Consider the following 21691-nt stretch of genomic DNA (forward strand, 5'->3'; position numbering starts at 1 on the left):
AGCCAGACTTTGTATTATTTTATATGAATTTTTATGCAGGGATTTCTTACAACATGAAATGCCAAATGATTTTAGATGGTAAAAGAAATGATTTAAACCCAAATATATACTGACTAAACTATTTATTCTTTTGTATTTTGAATTACATCGTAAGATCGAAATATTTTTATAATTATAAATTTAAAAGCTCCTAGCAAGATGAGAAATTCTTAGGCATTATTTAGAAACAAAGATAAGAAAAAACAAAACTCCTCTGTAGAACGTCCATTAAGGTTAATCAAACCTTGATATTTTAGTTATAAAATTAAGATGAAATACTCACTCCAAGAGATTTACATTCAGAATTTATGTACGTACTAGTGTGTGTGTGTGTGTCAGGATTTCCAAATTGGTTGAGGAAAACATGTTTTATAAATATACACTGGTAATGTGAATAATTTTATATCGTTAATTTGATTCAATCAGTTATACAAATAATTAATTTAATTCAATCAGTTATAACAAATAATTATTTTATTATCATATTAAGCTACTATGTAAAATATTTGTTTTTCTTTACTTCAAAGTCGGTGCATAATAAAACTTAAAAAAAGAAGAAGAGAATTCATCAGGTTTACATCCTCCCCGATCTAAATGGTGCATTAATGGGTTTGTACTAAATAACTTGAACTCAAACGAGCAATCTCGAAATCAAACTCAAACTCTATCAATATTTGTACCGTTCTTTAGCAAGATGAAAATTTACTACACGTGCATTAAAGGAGTTGTACTTGTAGCATACTGTTCCAGATGTGTATGTAGATGAAAATTTCCCCGGCACCCAAAAAAAAAAAAAAAATAATAGAAAGAAAAACCCGTCAGTAAAGCTTCCGTCTTCCTCCTTAACTCAACTATTAACCCCACCCACCCCCCATTTTCTCCCTCCTTCTCTCTCTAAACCCTTACTAACTCTCTCTCTCTACACTCTTCTTCCTCGTTGGATCTGCAAGTAAAATAGCTTTACCTACTTCAATTCCCATTCACCAATCAAGCCCGTATTCAGTAATCCCAATTTCTGCCCAGTTGTTGAGGCAGAAAAAGAGGTTAATATTTATTGATTGTTTGATTGTAGTATTAATATTATTATTATGAGAGTACCTTGTTGTTCAGTTTGTCAGAATAGGTATGACGAGGAGGAGCGTTGCCCTTTGCTGCTCCAATGCGGTCATGGATTTTGCAGGGAGTGTCTTTCTAGAATGTTCTCTGCTTCGCCGGATACTAGCTTATCGTGCCCCAGGTGTCGCCACGTGTCCCTTGTGGGCAACTCCGTTACTGCCCTAAAGAAGAACTACGCGATCCTCGCTTTAATCCGCGACTCCAGTTCCAGGTACTCAAGCGATGATGAGGAGGATGAAGAAGAGGGGGGTTTCAATGAGAATGGTGATGATAATGAGGAGAACGATTCGAGAAGGAGGCATGGGGCCCGTGCTGCGTCGAGCTCGGGTTGTGGGGGTGGGAGGATAGAGGTGGGTGCTCATCAGGAAGTTAGGTTGATTAGGAGGATAGGTGGTGAGTCCAAGAGGCATGGAGTAGAGATGTGGGCAGCAACGGTTTCCGGTAGCAGTGGTGGGGGCCGGTGTAGGCATAAAGTGGCGGTGAAGAAGGTGGGAGTTGGAGAGGAAATGGATGTGGTGTGGGTTCAAGAGAAGTTGGAGAAGTTGAGGCGGGAGTCTATGTGGTGTAGAAATGTGTGTGCTTTTCATGGTGTCTCCAAAGTAGAAAGAAGCTTGTGCTTGATTATGGATAGGTGTAAAGGATCTGTACAGACCGAGATGCAGCGCAATGAAGGCCGTCTCACTCTTGAGCAAATTCTGAGGTATAATGTTTGATTTTTCAATAAAGGGTTACTCCTGTTTCCATTTGATTCATTACCTTGTTGATTATGTTGTTTCGAATTTTGGAGGTTTAGTAGAGAATTGAAAAAGAAACAGGAACTTATGAGTAATTAGAACTCTAAAATTATGTGAGAGCATTTGCATCCTTAATCTATCACATGTGCTTGACAATGCTCATCAAGAACGGAAATGTTGTCCGTCTCTTGCATTTGATGTTTCATATGCCCAAACTTTGATGAGATGCATGAAATTGTGGAGATACTAACAAGAAGGGGAAAAAGATAGCATCACTTCCTGATTTGTAAGAAAAACTCATCTCAGATAATGACAATTTGAGAAATCAGGAACTAGCTTTCAGTAAACACTATTGCAAAAAAAAAAAAGCCTCCGGTAGCACAGCCGAGACAGCCTCAAATAAAGTAGAGGGGGAGAACTGGAAGAGAGAAGGAAAAAGAGCAAAGGCCTTCCACTCGTGCAGTTGGACTTACTAGTGACTTTAAATTAAACCTTGAGGCCGAGCCCTGCCTCTCACCTTTCGGTTCATTGCAAGGAAAGACTAAAAAGAAAAAAGGAAGCTTTCGGCGGACACAAGCCTTCAATCGAGAATCCACTCATGGGACAAGAAACCAAAAATCATTTAAACAACAACAATTACTACACCTAAATCCCACACAAGTTAGGTCAGTATATGAATCCTCAATTCCTCACTGATCTTGATTCTCCATTAAACTCATCTCGAGCCAATATTAAACAAACTAAAAATAAAAGAAAAAGCACTAGAATTTCTCTATATTTTTATTGGCATATAACTCTCTGGCAAGGCTAAAAGACAACTAGGAAGTATAGGACCTAAAATAAATGTACTAACATGACTAGAACATATTTCGGTTAATTGATTTTTTGTATTTGATGATGGTGGTGTCCGCACCTCACCCAATTCCACCGGGTACCTGCAACCTCCCACCAACACAGGTACGAGGTAACCCTGTCCACCAAGGCTTAGACAGATGGGAAGAAATAACCTACCTAGTATTTTTACATTGCCTATATTGATCTTTTTCCTCCATTTATCCTATCTTGGAAGCAAAAGATATATAGGCGACAACAATTAGTTGAAAATATAATAAACACTATTATATTTATTGTTTTCTTAATTTAGAGTAACAAAGATACGAAGTTCGTTATATGAGATCATTCTGCCTATACTTGTCAAAAAAAAAAAAAAAACACAAATCGTTTTGCCTATTGGCAGAATAAATCAAATGAGCTAAAGCTACCACGCTAGAAAGCTGTACTAACATAGACAAAGTGGAAATGGTGGGCTGAACTGATGTATCCACTATCAAGATGTAAAAGCAATGAACTATCTGTAAACAGAATGGAAGAGAGAGGGCTAGGTGTCTAGTTTTTTAATTTGAAATCAAGAAGTAAAAGAGAACTGACTTGTAGTGCGTGCCAAACTTTAGACAACTAAACCTTTTTCCACTTAGATAATTCAATAGTTCAAGACCACATTATTTGCTAGAAACCTCTTGGAATTTTTTTTGGAAAAAGAAATTTGTCATGCTTAGATTAGCATTACTATACTAATAACAACAACAACAACAATGCTTCGGGCCCAAATGCGTTGGGTCGACTATATGAATCCTCAATGACTATGTTTCTCCCATTAAAATTCATCTCGGGCCAACATTATGTAAAATAAAAATAAAAATAGATAGGTAATGGTGGTGCTCGGTTCAATATGCGCTCACTCTACTAATCTCTGGGCACGTGCTATTGCTACCTCCCATTAGCACATCTATAACATAGGTACCGGGTAACAATGCCCGCGAAAGTTTAGGCAGGTGGGAAGAAAACACTAAATTATCTAGTGTTTCCTTGTCTTTGGTGCGATTAGGACCCTCCCTGGACTACCATGGCTTTTCCCACTTTAATGACCATTAGGCCATGCAAAGATGCTTATATTTGTTTTGATACATAATAAGTTCATTGATATGATGGGGAAGAAAACCCCGATATTCAAGTTTGTACACAAAAAGGTGGTGAACCAACACCAAGACATTGTTCTCCATAAATCACACCCAGTCATCAATGCTAGTTGGGACCTCGTGGGTGCACCATAAGATCACTAAAACCAAAAATTTGTCCTAGTAAGAACAACAGTATTCTCCATCTTCTCAAAAGCTCCCATGTTTCTCTTTCCATAGTATCCACATTAGTTAGCTCCAAAGGAGCTACATCCCATGCTCGACGTCTTTTTTCCCCTTCGTCTGAATGCCCAGCTGGACATAACATCTTTCATCTCAGCTGGCATCACCCACTGAATACCAAAGTGATTCACTGCTGTCCACTATAACTGGCTCGCTGCCTGACAGTTTGTTAGTTGGTGATTCACTTCCCCTGAGATGCTGACATGTCAACAGTTTAATCTGGTTTTTTTGCACTAATGACGGGTTTGTTGTACTTGATACTGTTGGTAATACAGCATTCATATCACCAGTCCTCTTCTTTTTATGCTTTCAAGATGGCATCTTAAAGTGCAAGAAATCTTGATAGTTCACTTGTGTATTAGTTGATACTTCATAATGTAGCTTGATCCTTCGCGCTGCATGGTGCAGTTCTTCTGTCTCATCAAACAATATCAGCATAAGCCTGTTTGTTAGCCGCGGAAGCATAAAGGTTAGAGAAGGGTTCTATATAGAAGGTGCAAGACCCACCCGCCAAGTTTTTTGAAGCTTTTGTATGAAATGCGATTGACAAACTCAACTATAATTGACAATTCTTTTCTTGCACTTCTATTGCGTGGGAGCTCTGGAAGCTTTTCTACATAAGCTAAGCCAGTCACCAGTGTTCTCCAATTAAATTATGATCATTTACATCCTCGATAAATGAAAGGGTAAAACAATAAGGAAATGAATTTGGTTAGCTATCATAGAATTTTAGTGCTTAAATCAACTTTTCAAACTGTAAAATTTATTGAAATTCTAGCTTACAGATGCCCTAGAGAGTCAGCAAGAGTTCAATTCCCAAACAGTGCTTCCCTTCTCCATCCCCTTTCCCCTCTTCCCTGGGCTCCTCATTGCTTGTAAAGTTGTACTAAAAAAAGAGTCCAGTTTACAGATATACATGCAATTGATCTTGCCACTTTTCTATGTGTAGTCTGTTTGAGATAGTGGCTTTAGCAATTCACGTATCTCCTATAGTTGATATATTATCCCATCTTAAATGCAGATATGGAGCAGACATTGCACGTGGGGTGGCTGAGCTTCATGCAGCTGGTATTGTCTGCATGAATATTAAACCGTCCAATCTTCTTTTAGATGAAAATGGTCATGCTGTGGTCTCTGATTATGGACTTCCAGCAATTCTAAAGAAGCCTGCCTGTAGGAAAGCTCGATTGGAGTGTGAGTCCTCAATAACCCATTCATGCATGGATTGTACAATGCTTAGCCCAAACTACACTGCTCCAGAAGCATGGGAGCCTGTAAAGAAATCACTTAATCTTTTCTGGGATGGCGCCATTGGTATATCTCCGGAATCAGATGCCTGGAGCTTTGGTTGTACATTGGTGGAAATGTGCACCGGTTCTATTCCGTAAGTGACTGAACTTAACGTTCTTCAATGCGTCACTTCTACCACGTTTTAGCGTATAAGTTATTCTTCTCCTTGTGATGATTTATTTAGAGAACCCTCTGTTATTCTTATGCAGATGGGCTGGCTTAAATGCAGAGGAAATTTATCGGGCTGTTATAAAGGCAAGGAGACAACCTCCTCAATATGCAAGTGTAGTGGGTGTCGGAATACCGCCAGAGTTGTGGAAGATGATTGGTGAGTGTCTGCAGTTCAAGGCTTCCAAGAGACCAACTTTTAGTTCAATGTTAGCCACATTTCTTCGCCACTTGCAAGAGATCCCTCGCAGCCCTCCTGCCAGCCCTGATAAGTAAGAACATTTAGCTAAGCTGATATTTTGTAACAGGATTGTCACATGAACATGGTTAGCTGTTGGAAGGTAGCATTTAACACTTGATGATCTTGCTTCTTAATAGCGGCTGCAGCAGTGCTCTTTGTATTATTCTGATTGTTAGGGATTAATGTTTTACAGTTGCTTTTGAGTTTAATCACTGGCCGTTCAGATAAATGTTGATTATTATCTGTAAAAATGCAGTAACTTGCAGTATTTGGGAACGAATGGTGTAGTACCTTCTGCTACGTATCAGTTGGAGGTTTCTCTTGATGATCCCAGTCTTCTACACAGACTCGTTTCGGAAGGCAATGTAAATGGAGTTCGGTAAGTCTTAATGTGTTTCTTAAGTAGTAGGTATCGTATTTTGCAAAATCAATAAAGAGACTACAGAAATTTGAAAGGAACATTTTCATAACTCAAATAAAAAAATAAGGAAGAAGAGGAAAAAGAAAGAAAGAAAAAAGATTCTGGTCATCAAGTTTTTTCTATTTGGAAGGGAATTTACAGAAGTTACTTGTGCTTAATGCACATATCCCTTCAAGAAATTTTAGGAACCCTATTCCCTGTATCTGTCCTTTTGCAACTTCTGGCAGTTCTCCTAAAAAATTATGTTTTCTATATACTTCATCTATTTTACTCTTCTGGATGCAGAGACTTGCTAGCGAAGACTGTTTCAGGACAAAGTATTAACTCTTTACGTTCTCTACTGGAGGCACAAAATGCTGATGGGCAAACTGCTTTACACCTTGCTTGTAGACGAGGAAGTGTTGAACTTGTTGAGGCCATTCTGGAATACCCGCAGGCAAATGTGGATGTCCTAGACAAAGATGGTGATCCACCCCTTGTGTTTGCTCTCGCTGCTGGATCACCTGAATGTGTTCGTGCTCTTATCCGGAGGCACGCCAATGTGAGATCTAGACTGAGAGAGGGGCTTGGTCCGTCTGTTGCTCATGTCTGTGCATACCATGGCCAACCAGATTGCATGCGTGTAGGTCTCTTGTCCTTCTATGTGTATGTTGAGAAAGATATTAGGCTGAAACTGAAATGTGGAGGAACAAATGGAAAGTCAAGCTACTAAAGAGATGAGATTAAAATAGAGAGATAAGGTGAAAATGCAATTTTAGGTTAAAAAAGTAAACTAAAAGGCTCCTAGAATGCAGGTTCGATTTCTTACTCGTGCTCTTGTCTTCCCCTACTCTGCCCCACCTCCTCTAATTCTTCTGCTATAAAAAGTAGAACAAAACAAAATCCAAGAGGTTCTGTAGTCCAATTTGAGATTCATAGTTGTTCACTGCTAATTTTTGATGAAGTAATAAGTTTTCATTAAAGGCATCAAGAAGATGCAGACAAAAATTTACAAGAGGGAAAAAGTGACTGCTCAGATACAAAGTTTAATCTATAACTAGAGAGCATACACCTTCCAAAAGTTGTTCACAGCTAGATACAGGAGATTGGTTAAGCCAGCTAAATAAATCCACTAAACATTAAGCTTAGGATGTTGTTTTGTTTTATCCTTTTTGGATAGAAATCTTTGTTAGCTCTTGGTATCTTTTGGTTGTTACTTGTTATATTAGTACCTATCTTCCTTTTTATGTTTCATTGCAACAGGAATTATTACTGGCTGGGGCTGATCCAAATGCAGTTGATGATGAAGGTGAATCGGTGCTTCATCGAGCTGTTGCTAAGAAATATACGGACTGTGCCAAGGTCATACTGGAAAATGGGGGTTGTAAATCAATGGCTATCTTGAACTCCAAAAATTTGACGTAAGTTCAAATATGATTCTTATTCATTCCTCGAAATATTTTTTGGAAATAAAATTCTAGTAGGGGAACCCTGTAGTTGGAAGCGTGGAAAAAAATTAAGATAAAAATTAGGGTAGAGAAAAGTGCAAAAGAAATCTAATATTAAATTACAGGAAAACAAGATGAAAAAAGAATCATGGTGGTTCTCAGAGTTGCAAAAGAAAAGAAAAGTACAAGTTTCTTATCTTGTGTAAAGAATGCCCTGTAAATGATAGTGACTCCATACTTACATCATTGAATCCCTGTAAGTTTTTGCTGTAGGGGGGTTCTTATCTTTATTGTTTTTTCTTGGAGTATGTATTTTGTCACTTTTAACTGCACAATTTTTGAGCTGTTCTTTGTAAAATGTTATCATTTAAAACAAGGTACTAGTTTCTGAATTTATGTCTCCCAAGAAGTAGACTATAGCTTACGAAATTCTTTTAGGTTATTTTCCCCTTAAGACTCCTAAGTCAGTAAATTCATTCAAATATGAAGATTTATAGCAAGGGAATTCATGAAGAAAAGAGCTTGCTTTTGAATGAAATTCCTTTACTTCATCAAAAATGATTCATGAAGAAAAGACTCGGTTCACTAGGAAAAGCGTGGGCCTTTCCTTTGCAAGAAAACTTTGTGGTCCACTTGTTTGACTTATGGTGTCTTAGATGGAAACAAAATTGAGCTTGTGGCATCTTTAAGTTAAAGAACGGTGCTTGAAAAAAATGTTAGAGCTGAGTTATCATATTAAAACTTTTTTAAGGAATTTGATGTGACCCCTTCTATGTACTTAGAAGGTGCTTTATAATTGATTTACTGTGTTCTAGTGTCATTATCATGTCTTAATTATATTATTAATATTAGGGGGCCCTGTATATTTTCCTTATAGAATACTTGTCTTTCGAGGTGTTTCACTTTTTTAATTACACTAAATTGTTACTCAAGATTACAGTATTCCAAAGAGAATTGTTGGGATAATAGTAATAAGAAGATTAATTATGTGGCTAACGGGGTCAGTCTAGGATGATCTATGCATGGAACAATGATAATAGGCTATTTGGTAATCTTGAAGCTTTTTCAGGTGCATCCATAGAAGTTTAGCATTGGCAATTGTTCTTTAAATCTGCTGCTTCTACTTTAGTTGTTAATAGTTTGGCTTTTTAATCAGCAATGGAGGAAAACTTGCTGCTTGTGAAGGATGATGCTTGAGCATGTTTGTCCTTATATTTTCTTTGATCTCCACCCCTTTCTCTTTCACATGTGGTATATATTTTGTCTCTTACCTTCTACAGGCCACTGCACTTGTGCATCGTGACATGGAATGTTGCTGTTGTCAAGAAGTGGGTGGAACTTGCATCCATTGAAGAGATAGCTGATGCTATTGATATTCCAAGTCCTGTTGGTACTGCACTGTGCATGGCAGCAGCGTTAAAGAAAGATCGTGAGGCAGGTGAGTATGACTCTTTTTACAGGGATGAGCATAAATATAGTTGTTTTTACAAGATATAGCAGTTGATACTACCTCTTTTTTACTTCCTTTTACTAGCTGTACCTGTTCTTGTTTTTTGGTTACCAGTAATCTTGTGTACTTTTTGTAGAGGGAAGAGAACTAGTACGTTTAATTTTAGCTGCTGGAGCAGATCCAGCTGCACAAGACACACAGCATTTTCGAACTGCTTTGCACACTGCTGCTATGATAAACGATGTTGAGTTGGTCAAGGTAGGCTGATATGTACTTGAGTTTGACCAGTGCTATATTGAAAAAAAATATGAAATCTTAGGTTGTATGTCCGTGTCGTGCTTTGGCTGGACAGTAACATTCTTTTTATCATCAGTTCGGTTGTGTCTTATTTTTCGCTGATCCCGTGTTAGTCTTCAGGACACTACCTCTAATGATATTGGTTAGTTGTCTTGCTTTCCATTGACATAGATAAGGAGGGATATCAAAGTATTTTTGATCGAATAGATGGAGTCATTACTATAAGGAATGGAACTTGATAGTTAATACTTCATCAAAAAAGGATTGAAACTAATTTTAGACATGATTTCATATCACTCAACTTAAGCTTGCTTTCTACTTGTCAAAAAAAACTTAAAGCTTGCTTCCAGCGGAGCAGCTTTTTGTCCTACCAGTTAGCTGGGTGATAGTTCATACAGGATGAAGATTCTTAATCTTGTTTTGATAGATCAATGATGTATGAAATAATCTTTACCCTTCCATAAAAAAGTGACTTATAAAGTATAGGTGCAAAAGTAATTTGATTTTCCTATTCTGTTATGCCTCACTTATTTGAAACTATGCATGTCTTAATGTCCTTGTCAGTGGGTGCACGCCTATGCTGCCAAGTGACTAGTTTCGTAGTTCTGCACAGTAGTCAAGCGGAGGTTCTTTTTGATTGTAATACTTTTTAAACCATCGTTATTTTTGTTGTCTCATGAACTTCCAACTTCTCTTTAGATCATCCTCGACGCTGGAGTTGATGTAAACATCAAGAATGTGAATAATACAATACCTCTTCATGTGGCATTGAATAGAGGTGCAAAATCATGTGTGGGATTGCTCTTGTCTGCTGGGGCAAATTGTAATTTCCAGGTCCGTAATAATCACTTTTTGGATCTATTACTTGATACAAATCTGTGAATTCGGTCTTTTGGCAGCTACTTTCTGAAAACTTTCCAATTATCTTTTGTGGTCGTCATATTTTTTTATCACTAGAGCACCTAGTATATATATATATGATATTTTCTTCTGGTCTTAATATAATAGACTAATCTAGCAGATTTCCATAAAGAGTTCAGTTCTGACGGATCTATTGTTAAGAGTGTGATTTTTCCTAAGGGCTGAAAATAATAGATGATTATAGTTTTAGGCATCCTGCTTTCATGGAACAAGACGTGTTGAATGTAATGCAAGATAATAAAAATCACTAAGTATTTAGAAGAGATACTAACTGTAAATCATAATCATATATCATAATATTTTTTGATAAGGATAATCATATATCATAATGGTAGTACTAACTGTTATTTTATTTTTGGAAAGAAACCCAAAAACTCTAAAGTTCAAGTGCAGGGGTTTGTATTTTTTTGCCTTTTGGTGTTAATTTACTGAATGTATGTGATATGGATGCTTTATTAGAAGTCTTCAGCGCTCTGCAAGTATATTAGGACTGACTTTTGCTTTGTACATATCTGCACCTGATGGTGCTGTTATCATACAAAATACATTACCACTTGTTAAGGAAAAAAGTTCAAATGTTAATGTGGATTTTATTTATTCATTTGGAGCTTCTCAATTCATTTAGTTTTTGCGTTATGAAAAGTGTATAGGTAAAGGTGTGTGAATAAGGAAGGGAATTAGCTCTGAAGTGAGAAGTGGCTATGCCGACATACTTCTAGTCTCATATCATTTTGAGAAATATTCCTTTACTTCATTCCCGATGTCTAAATAGAATCCTTAGGTTGCATCAGCATTTAGGATTGCAGGAACTAAGGTCCAGAATTTAGAAATCTAAGAGAAGATTGTCTGTTGCAACTTTGCTGGACTTTGATAAATGATTACTGTAAAGTGTGAGGTTGCGGAGTTCACTAAGAGATCGGATGTGCAAATCCTCAGCAGATATGGCCCGAACTTGAGACTTTTCTGAATTTTGTAGTTTATGATGGTCTTGGAATTTTTTTGCATAGGTTCCTACTCAAACTAGAATGAGCCTGAAGGAAAATATACTTTTGCAAATTATTTTGTGAGGCTCGGAACCCTATGTGGACACCTCAATGAAGTTTAGTGTCAAACATTATGGTCATGGCTCTGTGTTTGATTTGCTCATGACGTATACATTATGGTCATGGCTCTGTGTTTGATTTGCTCATGACGTATTAGTTTGCTTTTTAATGCTTGTTGATATTTGTAACTCTATTTCTTATATCTCTTTGAGCTAATTTTGTATTTCTCGCTGATATCAGGATGATGAAGGTGATAATGCTTTCCATGTAGCAGCATTCTCTGCCAATATGATACGTGAAAATCTTGATTGGATTGTAATTATGCTCAGGTATCCGGATGCTGCTATTGAAGTTAGGAATCACAGGCAAGTTCCAATTAGCCGTATGGCTCCTTTTCTGGGTTATATGCTATCATGGGGACGGCTTGTATTTACTTATCATAAAACACTCTTCTATCTGAGCTTGGCATTAACTTCATCAATGTCTATTGTTGCAGTGGCAAAACTTTATGTGACTATTTGGAGACTCTGCCTCGTGAATGGATTTCAGAAGATTTGATAGAGGCACTTAGGGAAAAGGGGGTCCATTTATCTCCCACAATGTGAGCAGAAGAATTTTTTTGCTAATTTTTGTCGAATAATAACTGTAAAAATGCTTGTTGATTGTGCTTGAGGTTTTGAAGAGCGCATGTTCATATGCTATACAGATATGAAGTAGGAGACTGGGTGAAATATAGGAGAAGCATTGTGACCCCAACTTATGGGTGGCAAGGTGCAAGACATAAGAGTGTTGGTTTTGTGCAAAATGTCCTTGACAAAGAGAATCTCGTTGTGTCCTTTTGCTCTGGTGAAGCTCAAGTATTGGTAGATGAAGTTGTAAAAGTGATTCCATTAGACAGAGGGCAACACGTGAAGCTCAAGCCAGATGTGAAAGAACCAAGGTTTGACTAAACTAAAAACTGTTATTTATAGCAGGGCTATGCTTCGTCTTATGTCCTTTTTGCTCTTACTGCACATAGAAGTACCTTGTTTCTATAAGAAATTGTGAGTCAAACAAGCATTATACGAAGCAATCCATCCGAAACAGGAAGCTTAGGGTGGAGCCTTTTTTCCTTAACAATTTCCATGGCCATTCCTTATCCCAACTACCTTCCTGCTTTAACATCAAGCTATAACAACTCGACTGAGAAAACACCATCATTACTGGCCAACCAGGTCTGTGAGTTCCTACTATTGGCATCTAGGATTTACTGTTTCCAAAACGTTTAATAGCTACCAACTTCCCCAATTTCCCATCATTAAAACATCTTCTGAAATGCAGCTGCCAACCAGAATCAGAAATTATATCAGCAACACAACTTTATTTATAGCTATGCAGTACAAAGTATGAAACTTTATCCTTCAGATTGTCCTCTTTTACTCATTTATCTAACCAAAATCTAAATTCCCCCCCCCCCCAAAACCCCACCCAACCTTAAGCATGATGTTCCTCTGGAACTGCTCCCCATTTAGGAGGATTGAACAGGGAAGTGCGGCTCTTAAAAACAGCATAGATTAATAAACAAAAAATGTATTAATTATAAGATTAGTCAAGTTTCCTGTTCCGTAGTTTTGTCTTGCCAATTTATGCTTAGCTTTTCAGGTGCTTACCTATGAATGTCAATTGTAACCAGGTTTAAGTTGAAAATTTTCAAGCTGAATATTAGCATTTTTGAGAAGCTAATTGTAACTAGCTTTGCTTTTGCTACAGATTTGGTTGGCGCGGCCATGCCCATGACAGCATAGGAACTGTTTTATGTGTCGATGAGGATGGGGTGCTTCGTGTTGGGTTTCCTGGAGCATCTAGAGGGTGGAAAGCCGATCCTGCGGAAATGGAACGTGTGGAGGAATTTAAGGTCGGAGATTGGGTTCGGATTCGTCCTACACTAACAACAGCTAAACATGGATTTGGATCTGCAACACCAGGAAGCATTGGTGTGGTGTACTGTATCAAGCCAGACAGCAGTCTGATGGTGGAACTAAGCTATCTTCCTCATCCATGGCATTGTGAGCCAGAAGAGGTTGAACCTGTTGAGCCATTCAGAGTAAGACAAATATATTGCACTGTGACTTCACTAATCCACGATAGTTCATTACTCCCTCTGTTTCATTTTATATGAAATGTCATGGCATGTTTAAGACCACAAGTTCTAACTGTACTATGCTGAAAGTCCTTTTTTCTTAAACTCCAGTGTCCAGTCAAATACAACCGTACTAAATGACACAGAGGGATTACCTTTTTAAGAATTCCTATTATCCTGTCCATTGGTTAAATTCTACATTCTGTACCTTTTCACAGATTGCTGATAGGGTCTGTGTGAAGCGCACTGTCGCAGAGCCAAGATATGCTTGGGGTGGTGAAACACATCATAGTGTAGGAAAAATAATTGATATAGAGGCTGATGGTCTGTTGATCATAGAGATCCCCAATCGACCAATCCCATGGCAGGCAGATCCTTCTGACATGGAAAAGCTGGAGGATTTCAAGGTATACTTGTAATTGGTTAATATTTTTGTTCTTTAATGAGGACGTTAGCTGACGATGTTGGTAATTAGGAGCTTTCGTTCTGTTTTGGGGGTTGTGGAGATGAGAATGGAAGAAAAAAGGTCAACTGTGAAATATAAACAGCGCGTTTGGTAGCGTACTCAAAGTTTTTTTGTTTGTTTTGTTCTGTGCACATTAACAGGTAGGTGACTGGGTAAGGGTAAAAGCTTCAGTTCCCTCACCAAAATATGGTTGGGAGGACATCACGAGGAACAGCATAGGTATAATACACAGTTTGGAAGAAGATGGTGATGTTGGCATCGCTTTTTGCTTCAGGAGCAAGCCTTTCTCTTGTTCAGTGACAGATGTGGAGAAGGTGCCACCTTTTGAAGTTGGACAAGAAATTCATGTTTTGCCATCAGTTTCTCAGCCTCGACTTGGTTGGTCCAGTGAGACACCAGCAACAGTTGGAAAGATTGTGAGAATTGACATGGATGGTGCTCTAAACGTAAGCATGCTTTGCTGGTCTCATTTTTAATTCGGTGGAAAGAATCTATTGACCTTATAAGTAGGCATATGAAATAGTGAAGGTTGAATTGACTTCCAATTCATTAGTTTTTATTTATAATGAATTGCTTCAAACCTTAACTACTAGTAATGTGACTTTTGATGCTTTCTAGGTTAGGGTTGCTGGGAGAGACAGTTTGTGGAAGGTTTCTCCTGGAGACGCAGAAAAGCTTTCAGGATTTGAAGTTGGTGATTGGGTACGTTCTAAACCAAGCCTGGGAACTAGACCCAGTTATGATTGGTATAGCATTGGGAAAGAAAGTCTAGCGGTTGTGCATAGTGTTCAAGACACTGGTTATTTAGAGCTTGCATGCTGTTTTCGCAAAGGACGCCTGATGACTCATTACACTGACGTTGAAAAGGTTTCTGGATTTCGAATTGGGCAGCATGTTAGGTTTAGGGTTGGGCTGGTAGAACCAAGATGGGGCTGGAGAGGCACTAATCCAGATTCTCGAGGTGTTATAACTGGTGTTAATGCTGATGGAGAAGTGAGGGTTGCATTTTTTGGTTTGCAGTGTCTCTGGAGAGCAGATCCTGCAGATCTTGAGATAGAGCCAACATTTGAAGTTGGAGAGTGGGTTAAGTTGAGAGAGATTGCAAGCGGTTGGAAATCTGTAGTGCCAGGTAGCATTGGAGTTGTGCAAGGAATGAGTTATGAAGGAGATAAGTGGGACGGTAATGTCTTTGTCGCCTTTTGTGGAGAGCAGGACCAATGGGTGGGATATTGCAGCCATCTTGAGAGAGTGAATAAGCTCTTGGTTGGTCAGCGTGTTAGAGTAAGAAACTCTGTGAAGCAGCCAAGGTTTGGGTGGTCAAATCACAGTCATGCAAGTATTGGAACTATATCAGCAATTGATGCAGATGGCAAATTAAGAATCTACACACCCGCAGGCTCAAAATCTTGGATGCTTGATCCTTCAGAAGTAGACCTTGTTGAGGAAGAGGAAATCCAAGTTGGCGACTGGGTCAGGGTTAGGGAGAATGTGTCTAACCCAACCCACCAATGGGGGGATGTCTGTCATTCTAGTATGGGGGTGGTGCACCGCATAGAAGATGGTGATCTTTGGGTTTCATTCTGCTTTATGGATAGGCTATGGCTCTGCAAGGCCTCGGAAATGGAAAGAATTAGAGCATTTAAAATTGGGGACAAGGTGAAGATCAGAGATGGGCTGGTGGCACCTAGGTGGGGATGGGGGATGGAGACTCATGCGAGTAGAGGTGAGGTTGTTGGAGTAGATGCTAATGGGAAGCTAAGAATCAAGTTTCAATGGAGAGAAGGGCGTCCATGGATTGGAGACCCTGCTGATATTATTCTTGATGAGCGCAATGATCAGTGAAGCATTTGTCTTGTTACTGCTCCTCCTATCACTAGATAGTGGCAGGGCAACCTCTTAGCCTCTTTTTTATGTATGGGAGGCAGTCAATGTGCTGGCTGTGCGATGGCGTTAGAGGCTGCCCCAGGGCAGTTGACAGCCATGAAGGCGGATGTACCCAGAGAAGACGTGATGATAGAGAGATGGGTAATATGTTACAAAGAAGCTGGGATGGATTTGGGGTTATTGCTGAAGTTAGACAGATGTGGTCATTGTTGGGGCCCGCATTGGGGATTTTTCTGCATAATGTTTCTTTTTAGCTTGCATTAACAGGAATGTCTGTTTTCTATTCTGTACAAATCACAAGTAAATTTTTGGGTCTCATAGCTTTCAAACATAGTTCACTTACACTAGATTTGAACATTTCTCTCCTCTATCTTGTCATTTAAAAAATGCTGAGGCCGCTGCTCATAATTTTGTAAAAGTTTATTTAGCCGTTTGAATAGAGAAGCATGTGAATTTAATGCCTTTCCTCTTATATTGTTGAACTTAGTATATGATTGGGTCTCAATGAATCCTTCCTTCATGTTCGGAGTTTTATGAAATGTCTGTCCAAACATGTGAAACGAAAGGACAAAACGATAGATTAGGTACCTAAATTATAGAGATAGAAAATATGTTTTTCCCAAAGCTACAATTATTTATGCACGGTATTAAATCCAAATTATTTGTTCATGAATATGGTTGAAATGTTCATGGCATATAATATAAATTCAGAATCTAACTAGAAACTCCTTCAACCGAATGCGAGTTTATAATTCAAAATCAAACACTATCAAGCCTTAAATCAAAATCCAGCTTAATCAAATTCAAAGACCAGCTAGCTGGCCTTTGAGAACATCCGTGAAGAATAAAGAACACTCTGTTTCAATTTAGAGAGCTTGTAAATACTCATTTCTATTTTAACATCAGATAATGCATTTTGTTGCACTACTTGTTCTAATTATTTTAGATGCAAAATTTGTGTTACAAGTATTACAACTGCTAGGCAGATACCAAACCTGAGATTCAAAAAGAAATTGCTGAGACATAATATTGAGCTCCAGTAAAGAGCATGGCATGCACAGTTCCACTAACAAAGAACCTAATGAATTATTCATCACAAATCATTATTGATGATGTCCCGCATCATTTGTATTGGAATGAGTCCTTCAGTTCTAATAGCATCCTTATTTGGATCTGGACTTATGAAATACAACGTTGGTAGTCCTCGAACCTGAGAAAAGGATTATTTCAGTTAGCAGACAGCTTTGCAAATTCTAGACAGATAGTTGTATTTACTTGCAGAATATGTGATGAGAACAAGGAGTTCTGATAAATGATAAGTATACACACGAGTGACGGGGGATAAAACAGATCTTCATAATGGGTAACAGTATTGAAATAGAACAAATTTTGATTCAAAGCAGAACGGTGGTAAGTGGTTGTACCTGCATATCACGTGCAAATTCGTATTCATCATCTGTGTCCACTTTCACAATAAGTGCATTGCTTTCATACTCTACAGCAAGCTGTCAGGTGAAATTGGAATTACACCACAGAATAATTTTGCAAGCTAAAATATCATATTATCAGGCGAGATAGTATCCTTAAAGCAATAAGCTCTGATTAGAACAACTTTGGCATTAGCAAAGATAATCTAGTTCACATAGCAAGATATCACCGACCTCCCTGCAGACTACTTCAAATGGACCTCAACTAAGGATAAAGAAGCATATGTCTCAAATCAGTAATGCCATGATTCTCTCCTTATTAGTAGAAAGATAAACTCTAATAGCAAAGACCTCTGAGCTATATAGAGATGCACGCAAAAATATCTGAATCCGCAAAATCATTCCAGCCAATGAGATATATGCTACACAATTTTTTGGGGGTAAGTGGAAAATATTTCATAATAATGACACCAAGATTGTGCCAAAAGTACTTATATTTGGTTTTGTGTCTCTTTCTCACAACCATCCAACTGACTAGCCCAACTATCCATGCATAAGGTGAGACTATCTTTGCACCAAAAGTATACCTGAATTTAAAAAAGATCTTTTGATACTTTCTGCATCTCCGATTGTTATCAAAGATATCAGCTAAACTTGAATTAGATTGCAGGATCTCCACTCTTGCAATCACATAAATAGAGGGGAGTTTACTCTTGCTTATTCCAACTCAAGAGGATAAACTTAATAAAGCTATAAGTAAGTGCTTTGATTGCGATTTGTGACATGATATTTCTTTTAGGCTTTCAGGCACAGTTACACACTTTAACAAGATGTTAAGGTTAACACCAATCTTCTTTCGAGTTTCGAATACATAAGTAGGTAAAAGTTACTAGACAGCAGACCATAACTTCGTTGTTTATAGCTTCTCAACTTAAAATGTTACAATGTACAAACTTTTAATTCTAAAGAAGTTTGCAACAAGATTAGTTATTCTTTAGCTGATAGTTCTCTTTTACTGCATAGACGCACTCATCCATTTAACACAAACCCTCTGCTTGTAGAGACTTTTACCACTCCACATATTAATACTAGCTAGATAATGGACGATTTGCACCACCATCAATGTGACATAGTTAAATAAGCAACTAGGAAAAGTGAATATCACTAACATATCAATATGCACTTTGTCTACTACTCTACTTATATTCATTTCTCACAGAAACCATGAACTCTTAAGAAAAGGTCAACACAAGTTTTTTCTCCCAAGCAAGTGAAAGCTATAGAATTGTGCAGGCACTTAAAGAATTGTGCAGATTCGACTTGATATATCTTCAAATATACCATAACAATGAGTATAAGGTTTCCCTAGAGTTCAGAAGGATAGCCTACCAGGGATTGACAAATGGTGATTATTCCCAAAGTTATCCGGTCTAACTTACATACACTATTGACTTTGATAGTAAAATGTCCACTCCATCAAATTTTACCACTTCAAATCTACACCCTCGCTTCTTCCACTATAAGACCAAAGATGTTTTTTGACCTCATATATGGGGTTTAGATAAACGAAAAGTTGTACATTCCATGTAATGATACCCAGTCTATTTGAACTATGCTACAATCCTCTAGAGCATTCATTCCAACAATCCCAGCTTTGAACTAATTATAGCATCTGCAGCAGTAACTAAAAAAAGCTTAAGACATTGTCGTATGAAATCCGAACTAACCATTTCAAGTTCTTGAGCCATCAAAATACAAGGACCACACCATGTGGCATAGAAGTCAATAATCAGTGGCACATTCCGTTCTCCCTTTATCAGTTCTTGAATATCTTTTGCAGACACCTTCTTCTGCAATCCCAAAACAATAAAAAAAAATAAAAGAAATGGAATTAGCAATGTTACATAGTTATGTTCATTAAAAACAAAAGAATTAAAATAATTCACAATACTTTGTTAAAAGAATTAACAAATATAAATGATTCTAACACGGGCTAAGTAGAGTTCCTGTCAGTACTTTTTTACCCACTGTTACAGAGCCTTATCCACAATGTTCTGTGCAAGAAAGCACGCACATACTTCCAACTCCACAAATTCATATGAATATTTTTTTCCCCGAGCAGAAGAAAAAAAACCAATAGCTGAATTTGGAAATATTAAATAAAAATTAAGAAGCTAAATGAAATTACAACAACAACATAAAAAAACCCAGTATATTCCCACAAGTCGGGAAGCTAGATGAAATCACAACAACAACAACAACAACAGAAGCTAAATGAAATTGAACAACCAAAAAATCAGATAAAGGAAAGTATACCACAAGATAATCCTCTCTGACATATTTTCCAGTTGCTACAGCTGGGGGTTTGCAAATGGATTTTCTTGATAGGGTTTGGGTAGACAGTAGAGAGCGTCTAGGAATTGGACAAGTGTATGAGAAGAGTGAATATTTAAGCTGACGAGTTTTGGAGGAAAAGTTACTATGGGCCGGCGGAAGGTGAAACGAGAGGGTCGCAGATTGCATTCTTAGCTCTCTTTATCTGCTCTGCCTCACACTCACTCACTACTCTCTGTGTTTATGTGATGGGAGAGACTCTGTTAGGGGTTTAAGGGGGAGTGTAAGAAGCCAACAATTATCCAAAATCCTTTTGGGGTGAAGGGAGGGACTATATAGTAATTATATTTTTATTATTATTTAAATTCCACTCTTATGGATTGGGCCTTGATATAAGCAAAATACTAGGGATTTTTTACTTTTAGCACGAGCCAGAAATAATTTACATTCGTTAGCCGAAAAAGTGTATAAATTTATATAATTTTTTAATATAATATACAGAATGTGTGTGTATATATATATATATACAAAAAATATATTTTTTTGGCTATTATTTTCAGAGCGGTTATATAGTGTCATTTTTCCAAATACTCCGTCAAATTTACTTGTCCACTATTGACTTGACACACTCAATATAGCTTGTTTGGATTGTTGTTATATGTCGTTGCATAATGTATCATATCGTATTGTTTTGTACTGTAATGTTTAATGAATACAACATTTGGATAGATTGTATCGTTTGTCGTTGCTTCATAATGTCACGCACCATCACTATGAAGAATAAACTTGCAACATTACTAAAAAATAGAATTTGGATTAGCATTATTATATAAATATGTAAGGTAAAATAGAGTTGCTTATCGGCGAATCGAGCAGATAGCTACGCTTAACGGTTCGGCTTATCGAATTTTAAATGTACTAATCCGCTAGCCAACAAATACGATATCGGGCGGTTTGGTACCAGGTTAGCAATTATCGGACGATTATCGAGTAATTTATCGGCAAAAAATATATATTTCTCTAAATAAAGACCAAAATTTGGAAATTACAATGCTTTATCATAAACTCTTGAATTGTGCAAAATCAGAAGTATACAGATAAGGGCAGCCACAACGGTACAATCCTTATTTATAGCACACTGGCAATGCAAAATTAAGGTAATGAATCGATCACGCCCAACTATGCCTTATAAAAAGGACAAAGTGGTCGCTGCAAATATATTTCGGTTAACAAGTCCGGAGTCGAATCCCACATGGAATTAACCTATCAATCACAGCTATTGGACTCACGCGAATTCACGTCTTCAATATCAGAAATATTTAAGTAATAGATTGGATGTTTACTAACTAAATATTACGTAATGAAAATATAATAATTAAGAACTAAGTATGAACAGGTTGTAGACAAGAATTGGAAGGATCTAAGATTCTGATTTTCCCTATTGTCGGAATCATTTCCGCTACGTTTGCTATAAATTTGCCTAAGTATTCTCTATCGATCATGAGCACTCTGACTGTCGTAACTCTCTCCCGAGTAATTAAAATAATATACTAGACATATTTTCCTGAATTACGCTAGCTAGCCTTAAGTACAACTTACTAAGATCGCACCAAGGTTTCGCTATCCCTAATCCCACCTTTAAACCCTTCGTATTGATCCCTCATATACGTCAGCAGTGATGTTGTTCAACAACTACCTAAATATGCACTCTCTCCGAGTAATACATACTAAATAGGCACAGCCGATTGAGGGCCCTTCAATTAACAACAATCATGATATAGTTGAAGAAATAGAGAAAATACTACGGCAAATCTATATTAACGTAACAAGAAAAATCACCCTTCAACAGGTTCCATCAAAACCCTAGATTAGGAGTTTAGCTATGCATAATTGTTTTCAGAATCATAACAATAGAATTCATTATCAATGATAAAAACAAGAGGAAGAAAGATAAAAACTCTATGCCGAATCTTCCGTCTTGCTTCTTGCCTTTGGTTGCCTTCAAAATCCTTTTAAAAACCTCGATACCCTCTTTTGGGCGAGCTGGGCTTCATATAGGTCAAGGAGAGTCGCCTCTGGAATTATAAATTTACCCTTGAAATAAAAATCCCCGGAG

At 37.6% G+C, this 21691-nt stretch overlaps 2 protein-coding genes across 2 annotated transcripts; one reads left to right on the forward strand and one right to left on the reverse strand.

The window, feature by feature from the left end:
• LOC109235377 (E3 ubiquitin-protein ligase KEG) lies at positions 836-16303 on the forward strand. Its single transcript, XM_019401460.1, has 16 exons — positions 836-1855; positions 5109-5471; positions 5587-5817; positions 6043-6165; positions 6493-6829; positions 7450-7607; positions 8915-9072; positions 9221-9342; positions 10081-10215; positions 11586-11710; positions 11842-11946; positions 12052-12285; positions 13095-13428; positions 13683-13871; positions 14071-14376; positions 14549-16303. Exons 1-16 carry the CDS (start codon positions 1128-1130, stop codon positions 15770-15772), a joined length of 4872 nt encoding a protein of 1623 aa, XP_019257005.1. The 5' UTR covers positions 836-1127; the 3' UTR covers positions 15773-16303.
• LOC109235378 (thioredoxin-like protein CITRX1, chloroplastic) lies at positions 16591-19875 on the reverse strand. Its single transcript, XM_019401461.1, has 4 exons — positions 19558-19875; positions 18969-19091; positions 17239-17319; positions 16591-17024 (listed from the first exon to the last, which is right to left on the reverse strand). The coding sequence occupies exons 1-4, from the start codon at positions 19762-19764 to the stop codon at positions 16908-16910; spliced, it is 528 nt and encodes a 175-aa protein (XP_019257006.1). The 5' UTR covers positions 19765-19875; the 3' UTR covers positions 16591-16907.

Source organism: Nicotiana attenuata, chromosome 12 (genome assembly GCF_001879085.1).
Source record: "Nicotiana attenuata strain UT chromosome 12, NIATTr2, whole genome shotgun sequence".
Lineage (NCBI taxonomy): Eukaryota > Viridiplantae > Streptophyta > Magnoliopsida > Solanales > Solanaceae > Nicotiana > Nicotiana attenuata.

Excerpts from the sequence above, each read along its gene's own strand:
- LOC109235377 (XM_019401460.1), top strand. The coding sequence starts at position 1,128 with ATGAGAGTACCTTGTTGTTCAGTTTGTCAGAATAGGTATGACGAGGAG. Across the intron at positions 9,343-10,080 it reads ACGATGTTGAGTTGGTCAAG|ATCATCCTCGACGCTGGAGT; the intron begins GTAGGCTGATAT and ends ACTTCTCTTTAG. Across the intron at positions 11,947-12,051 it reads GTCCATTTATCTCCCACAAT|ATATGAAGTAGGAGACTGGG; the intron begins GTGAGCAGAAGA and ends TATGCTATACAG.
- LOC109235378 (XM_019401461.1), bottom strand. The coding sequence starts at position 19,764 with ATGCAATCTGCGACCCTCTCGTTTCACCTTCCGCCGGCCCATAGTAAC. Across the intron at positions 19,092-19,557 it reads TCAGAGAGGATTATCTTGTG|AAGAAGGTGTCTGCAAAAGA; the intron begins GTATACTTTCCT and ends TTGGGATTGCAG. Across the intron at positions 17,025-17,238 it reads AATTTGCACGTGATATGCAG|GTTCGAGGACTACCAACGTT; the intron begins GTACAACCACTT and ends TCCTTTTCTCAG.